The sequence below is a fragment of the Mercenaria mercenaria genome, chromosome 4 (assembly GCF_021730395.1).
Source record: "Mercenaria mercenaria strain notata chromosome 4, MADL_Memer_1, whole genome shotgun sequence".
In the NCBI taxonomy this organism is placed as follows: Eukaryota; Metazoa; Mollusca; class Bivalvia; order Venerida; family Veneridae; genus Mercenaria; species Mercenaria mercenaria.
This window is the reverse complement of record NC_069364.1, coordinates 16,621,765-16,629,588: the sequence shown is the minus strand read 5'-3', so window position 1 is coordinate 16,629,588 and position 7,824 is coordinate 16,621,765. Positions and strand designations below refer to the sequence as shown.

The window sequence follows — 7,824 nt, the reverse complement described above, 5'->3', positions numbered from 1 at the left end:
TCTTTTTTTTCTCGTGCCGCATAACTCTAGGTAATGCATCGTTTTACTTACTGTAATGGAACAAAGGGACTTTATAATCAATATAATTTCTTTTTGACTGAAGTAATACAGAGCAATTTGTTTATGCAGTGCACTATGAAGAGCAAAGAAAGTTTACCCTGATGAAAATGCAAGAAAACCAGTAAGTATAATACAAACGAATGTTTGTTAAATTAGTATAACTTATAACTAATTCTTCAGACGTTAATGTAGTTGTTTGTTTAGCGCAGATTAAAATACCAAAAGAAATATATCAAACTAACTTTATACGAGGAGTCAGTGGCATGTGAATCGTTTTATTAGATATAAAAAGTTGATGTGTACAGTGGAAATTTTAGAGGTAAGTGTTTTGTATAAAACCATATTTGAAAGGAGGGGTAGAGGTTAAAACTTACTAAAATATTTGTTTCCGGAAACGTAAGCTCATAAACTAAACTATGTAAGTACCATTTCTCTTGTTATTTAAAATTTAAAAATATAGATATGAGATATTCCGTGGTTACATTGATGAAACAGCTTTGTGTTGAAGTTGCAGTGGCAATCTAATTTGAAGCTTTACAATTACCTATCCTTTGCTACACAATAATCGAGCAAATTCCTAAACTCAGAGAGACCATTTTAAAGCAACGTTAACACAATATTGCACTTTGTGAAGAAAAGAAAGCCAGTGTATTTTCTATTATTTTTAGAACGATGATTGCAACAAAGTTCTGTTTGTGGTTTGCATTCTGTCTGGTTAGTTTAAAAGCAGTACAAGCTAGGGACAACGACGCACCATGCCCTGCTTTTTGTGAATGCGGTACCGTCTTCGGATTAAATGAAGTCGATTGTAGCGGGTTGACCTCTGTCCCTACCGACATACCTGAAGATACTGACATACTCGATCTTAGTGCTTGTAACCTGTCTAACATCCCGGTAGAGCCTCTAGCGAAGATTTCCAGCTTAAAAATCTTCACATTTATGGAAGTTATCAAAGACGAAGGAAACTATAATCTTACAAGTCTAGATCTCCCAAATCTATTTCAAATTGACGTAGTTAACAGTCCACTATCCTTTGTTCCACAGCTGTTACCAAGCTATATTTCACAAATGAGCCTAGTTAACATCACTCTTGGAACACTTGAAAATGGAAGTTTTCATAGATACCCGAATTTGGATAGATTAACTATATGGTCTTGTCAGTTATCACAGATAAAATCAGGAGTATTCGACGATATTCCACATCTGTCCTACCTAGAACTAAAGGAAAACAACTTAGTAGATGAAAGTTTTGCCCCGGACCTGTTCCGGAAAAGCCAGGCCCTCGAAACTATATCACTTTCTTCAAATAAGTTGACGCACGTGATTTCCAACTTACCGAGCTCACTGACGGCAGTTGATTACTCCAGTAATGCAATCGTCACTTTGCAGTCCCAGGCTTTTAAATCTACACCAAAACTGACGTCACTATCTTTCCAACAAAATAAGGTTGGTAATAATTGATGAACTACTTTTCAGTCATTATCATATATCTATCATTGTCGAATACAAATGGTTAATGGAGACATTTTTTTAATATAAATTTGTCACCCATTTTATATAAATTATATATAAAGTGGGAGGGATTTAGTGTTGTCCTTCTGTCTTTAAGTCTGTCTGTCTGTATGTATGTCACAAAGTATGTCCAAGAAACTCTTTCGACAGGACAAGTTGGATTTACATTAAGCTTTAGAAAAAAAAGATCATTCAATTTGTCAAACCTAGTTGTGCATGTCGTCGACATGTTCCAGTTAAGTGATTTTCAGTGGAGTTATATCCCTTTAATAGTTATATATTATGATGTTTTGGTTACTTCTCTTATATTATTAGGCGGATTTCCACCATAACTCACAAGAGTGATCAGTGCCAAGCCTCATTGTGCATATTCTCGACCTGTTCCGGTTCAATGATTTTTCAGTGAGTATAGGCCCTTGATTTGTCGTATTTTATATTGTCCGCGCTACTGCTCCAACACAATCATGAGCAGTTACACCACACTTCAAAAAAGTGATCATTGCCAAACCCTATTGTCAGCATGTTCCAGTTCGGTTAATTTCAGTGGAATTATGATTTTTGATTCGTTAATATGATGTTTTGGCCACTTCTGTAAATTACCTAAAATTATTAGATTATATATTATTGGGCGGATTTCGACCAAACCGTACTGGAGTGATCAGTGTCAAGTCTTATTGTTCATATTGTCCGAATGTTCCAGTTAATTGATTTTTAGCGGAGTTGACGTTTGATTTCTTTATTTAGTGTTTACACTACTTGACGTATACCATAAGTCTAAAGTTCATGTCAGAATAACTTGTATAGACGTAATAAGTAAGCACAGGTAATGCTTGACTTCTTTTTCATTGTATCATTGCTATAAATATAGTTGAATTGCTGTAAATAATAGGATTTGGGCCATTTATGGACGATTTGGGTTAATTAAAGTGTTAGCTTGACCCCAGCATCACGCATATATACAATAGTTAAAGGGAACCAACTATTTGTTAAGGCAAGTAATCGTTATAAAATACTATGTTCTAATTTGGATCAATCAGAAACAATTTCTATAAATAGCTGGAATTCAACTAGGCTTTACAGGAGTGATCAATGCAAAGCCTAGTTGTGCATGTCGTTTGGACGCTATGGTTCAGTGATTTTCAGTGGAGTTATGAGCCTTTACTTGTGTCATTTTACAATGGTTGCGTGTTAAGTGAGCCAGTAAGTTTTTCATGAAATGAAAACCTACCTCTAGTCCAGCAATTTATTACAGTGGAAAGTTCAAATGTATAAAAATATTAAAATGTTGTGTTTTTATTTTATTTCAGATGAGAACAATTCAAGATTTTGCATTTGATGGTTTGGCTAAAGTGAGTTCCGTTTATTTCAATCAAAACGAAATTGAAAGGCTTTCTAAATACTCGTTTGTGGGTTTCACAGGGTTAACGACATTATATATGTCTCAAAACAACATAAGTATTGTGGAGAAAGAAGCATTCCATCCACTCATATCACTTCTAGAATTCAACCTAGACGAAAACCAGGTAAGCAACTAAAGCCCATACACATGCACAAAGCACGAGTTATCATATACATATGAAAATATGTTCAAATGTGTAAATTTTAGTAGTTTGAATAAGCGCGCTTATACCTTGTCATGTGAAAGTATTGGTTCTTTGGATCGCGTTATGGGGGCAAAGGATAGTTAATATGAATCCACAAAAATGCATACGTACTAATGAAAAATAACCATAAATACACATAGATTTACATGTGGTATCGTTAAAGATACTGTCGGCGCCAGATAAGGTAAGTTTAATGTATCTTTTCACATGGCAAAGAATACTAATAACTTACTGTAGTTCAAATTTGCGTTAAGTGAATAAACTGTCGTACGTTAATACATTCATAAGGCGGTAATAGCTTCCGTAATCAGATTTAAATACCCAGATTTATAAACGGCTGCATGAAAACAAGTCTTAATTTTTGCTTATCTTTTGTTTAACAGTGTTCTACTGCACATTAGTATACGTACATTCACATGTTCATGTTATATGTTTTTATGCCCCCGAAGGGAGGCATATTAGTTTTCAACTGTCCGTCCGTTCGTTCGTTCGTTCGTTAGTTCGTTAGTTTGTTCGTTCGTTCGTCACAACGTTAACTTTTTGCATGAAGGCACTTTACTCGCGAACCACTGCACCCAGGACCTTCAAACTTCACATGCTGATAGTACTTATCGAGTATACCACCTCTACTGACTTTGGGATCACCAGGTCAAAGGTCAAGGTCACAGGGGCCAATGTTAACTTTTTACATGAAGGCACTTTACTCAGGAACCACTGCACCAAGAATCTTCTAACTTCATATGCTGATAGTACTTATTGAGTACACCACCTTTACTGACTTTGGGATCACCAGATCAAAGGTCAAGGTCACAGGGGCCAACGTTAACTTTTTGCATGAAGGTACTTTACTCATGAACCACTGCATCTTGAACCTTCAATCTTCACTTGCTGATAGTACTTTTTGAGTACACCACCTCTAATGACTTTGGGGTCACCAGGTCAAAGGTCAAGGTCACAGGGGCTAACGTTAACGTTTTGCATGAAGGTACTTTACTCGCGAACCACTGCACCCAGGACCTTCAAACTTCACATGCTGATAATACTTATTGAGTACACCACCCCTACTGACATTGGGGTCACCAGGTCAAAGGTCAAGGTCACAGGGGCCAATGTTAACTTTTTGCATGAAGGCACTTTACTCTCGAACCACTTCACCCAGGACCTTCAAACTTCAAATGCTGATAGTACTTATTGAGTACACCACCCCTACTGACTTTGGGATCACCAGGTCAAAGGTCAAGGTCACAGGGGCCAACATTAATTTTTGCATGAAGGCACTTTACTCGCGAACCACTTCACCCAGGACCTTCAAACTTCACTTGCTGATAAAACTTTATGAGTACACCAACCCTACTGACTTTGGGGTCACCAGGTCAAAGGTAAAGGTCACAAGGGCCAATGTTAACTTTTTGCATGAAGGCAGTTTACTCGCGAACCACTGCACCCAGGACCTTTAAACTTCACATGCTGATATTACTTATTGAGTACACAACTCCTACTGACTTTGGGGTCACCAGGTCAAAGGTCAAGGTGCTGCAGGGGGCATTTGTCACCATTAGTGACAGCTCTTGTTGTCGCATACACATGCATAATACATTGTATCGGTTACTCATTTTAGATATCAACACTTGAGGACTTGACATTTCAAAGTATGGGAAAACTGGTGACTATCAACTTGAGTAGCAACAAACTATCAAATATAACAAATAACACTTTCACTGGATTAAACACGCTTTCTGAACTGGATATATCGAGTAACCTAATCGAAAATATCGAGCCAGGCGCATTTGAGCCACTAAAATCGATTCGTAATCTACGAATCATTGGTAATCGTCTCCAACGTCTTGTATCGGAAGTGTTCAGGTACCTACCAGCAGGGACATCTGTGTATTTAGCAGCGAACCCTTGGCAATGTGATTGCCATTTGAGGTGGCTAAGGGAAGCTGTTGACAACGCATCTTACACCATTGAATACCCTGAGGCTATTGGATGCGCAACGCCAATGAAGCTTTCTGGAAAGTATTTCAAAGAACTCAAACCAAGTGACTTTGTTTGCTAGTATATAAATTTCAACAATAATTGAACATAGATATATGCTACAATAAGTCAGATCTAACATATTTCGGCGTATTACTGTCATTCTTAAGTTTATGTATAAGTTTTTTTCTTCTTCAACTAAAACAATTTCAAAAATATTTCAAACTACACCTATAATTTAGTATCTTATGCGGGTTTTTAAGTATGAATAATATATGTACGGACAAACATCTAACATCGTCATGATAGGATTAGTATATTGCAATTGTTTTAAACATAAGCGATAAGACGTATGTTTTGCTGTGTTTGTGAATGTGTGTGAATGTCAGAGCAAGCTAGTGCGTGCGCGTGAGTGGTGCGAGCGTACATGCGTATGTGCGTAAATGTGCGTGTGCTAGTCGTGTACTCGTCATATATCCATCATGAGGAAGCCAAATTCAAAACCATCTTCATAACAATATCTTTTATATACATATAATCTATAAATTAAAGGATCATTTGTAATCGTAGAATGCAGACAGGCAAAATAAAAGCACTCTTTTGATTGAGTCCATTCATGAGATTGCAACACCATTCACTGAATTAGAATATACAGTCAAACCTGTCTATAAAGACCACCCATGAGAGAGCCAAAATATGGTCTTTATTGGGAGGTGGTCTTTACTCAAAGGTTAAAATACACTGTAAATGTTAAAATGGGAAATAAAAGATGTGGTCTTTAGAACCAGGTGGTCTCTGTTCAGAGGTGGTCTTTAACACAGGTTTGACTTTAGCAATATTCAATGTTCACCTGGTCCAAAAGAACCAGAAAATATAACAACACTGAATCCAAAACGGGGACACTTTTTACAACCACGGAACGGCCTTGAAAGATGGTTGTTGTGATAGTAAATATAATCCATAAAAAGATCCCTTTGAAGCATAGAATGCAACCAAGCCAAAAAATAAAAGACTCGGTTTCCATTCATGAAAGGTAATGGAAAGTGCAACACCACTCAGACAAATTGATAAATCTCCATGATCACAAAGTACCAGAAAATATAACAACACTGAAAACATTAATATATAGTGTTAAAGCATTAGTTTTTAATATAGCACTATCGTAATATTTAGATAAGAGTATTATATGTTCAGACTTGATAAAAGTGATAATAGATTCTTGTTTTAAGAAAGACTAAAATATTGTTGCACAAAAGATAACAGGTAAGGGTAGATTTCTCGAAGCACAGAGCACCACAGACACAGTAACTGTTTCAAACAACTCTAAAGATCTAACTACGCTTTATGTTCAATTAAAATATGTTTGATAGTAAATGGTGTTTGGCATGGTATACCTTCATGCTAATCATTGATCAGTCAGACAGTAGATTACTCAATGTAAGTAAATCTCTTTTCTTGGCGCCGTACACCTAAAATTGGTTTGATGTTAATGAACCTGCTTCGCGTAGTTTGTTTGTTTTGGGTTTAACGCCGTTTTTCAACAGTATTTCTGCATGTAACGGCGGGCAGTTAACCTAACCAGTGTTCCTGAATTTTGTACCAGTACACACCTATTCGAATTCTCCGCAAGTAACTGCCAACTTTCCCACACGAATCAGAGGTGAAGGACAAATGATTTCAGACACATTTTCTTTTATCAAAACGTCAGGAAGAACATACGCCTCGCCGAGGGCTTGAACTCACGACTCCACGATCCGTAGATCTGCGCTCCCCTTATTTAGCTAAGCGGGCGGGCTCAGTTTAAAGCAAGTATCCTAATGAAGTGTGCGTAATTATGCGACTCACTGACCTCTGGTATTTCAAACAATATGGGCGCCAATTACAATTTATAGCAATTCATTTGCATATAACCAACGAACTTTATTCTCATGAGTTGGATTGGAGTGACGTTGTTGATTTATAAACAAAATAATATCCGAAGGGGCACCTGGAGTCTTCTTTCACCGTCAAAAGCTGGCAGGTTGCCTGCCGTACCACCTATCATGTGTCAGCGTGACATTAAAAAGCAAGATTTATTGACAGAATGACTCTCTTGGTGTGTTTGTAAAAAGAATGGCATTCTTCCGAAAGCATACGGAGCTGATTCATATACTCATTCTATATGTTGATCACGGACATTGAGGGCCATATATTAAAGTAAATATAAAATCTATTGTAATAATAAACACCAAAAACATATGTATATCCTTGGCTAAGATTTTCATATAAGTTAATTTTTATCAATAAGTATTATATGGAGTACACTTTTACGAATGACAAGCTTCCGATAAGTACGTGTTTCTACAAAAACTGAAAATATTTTCCATCCATGATGCTTCATCCATTGACTCATGTGTGTGTTACTCTTCCACTGTTAGATAGCTATTTTACACAGCCATGGGCTATTTTGTAGGGCTTTGTTCAACAAACAAAGACATTGATCTATTTGAAAAGTCCTTTCGTTCTAAATAATTATGAAATCAATTCTTGTTTTGTCTAAAGTCGAAAGGCAGAGACAAGCAGACCAGTGAGTACAAACGCTACTTTGACTACGAGCACAACAGAAGCAGTGGATACCCACAGGTAGCCTAACACGAGAAAAATGAAAAAGTCTCAGGCTCGGTTTAACTGA

At 36.8% G+C, this 7,824-nt stretch overlaps 1 protein-coding gene across 2 annotated transcripts; it reads left to right on the top strand.

Moving 5' to 3' along the window:
* The first annotated feature begins 258 nt into the window (after positions 1–258).
* On the top strand, positions 259–7,457 carry LOC123552689 (slit homolog 1 protein-like). Of its 2 annotated transcripts, none has more exons than XM_053542386.1 (4): positions 259–379; positions 729–1,506; positions 2,880–3,095; positions 4,795–7,457. In XM_053542386.1, the coding sequence occupies exons 2-4, from the start codon at positions 733–735 to the stop codon at positions 5,233–5,235; spliced, it is 1,431 nt and encodes a 476-aa protein (XP_053398361.1). In that variant the 5' UTR covers positions 259–379; positions 729–732; the 3' UTR covers positions 5,236–7,457. The 2 variants fall into 2 exon arrangements, with proteins under 2 accessions (XP_053398361.1, XP_053398360.1); XM_053542385.1 differs by lacking the exon at positions 259–379 and adding an exon at positions 384–478.
* The last annotated feature ends 367 nt before the right edge of the window (positions 7,458–7,824 follow it).

Bases quoted from the DNA above. Each gene is read 5' to 3' on its own strand.
- LOC123552689 (XM_053542386.1), top strand. From the start codon at position 733: ATGATTGCAACAAAGTTCTGTTTGTGGTTTGCATTCTGTCTGGTTAGT. The intron at 1,507-2,879 runs GTTGGTAATAAT...ATTTTATTTCAG, and splicing joins TATCTTTCCAACAAAATAAG to ATGAGAACAATTCAAGATTT. The intron at 3,096-4,794 runs GTAAGCAACTAA...TACTCATTTTAG, and splicing joins TCAACCTAGACGAAAACCAG to ATATCAACACTTGAGGACTT.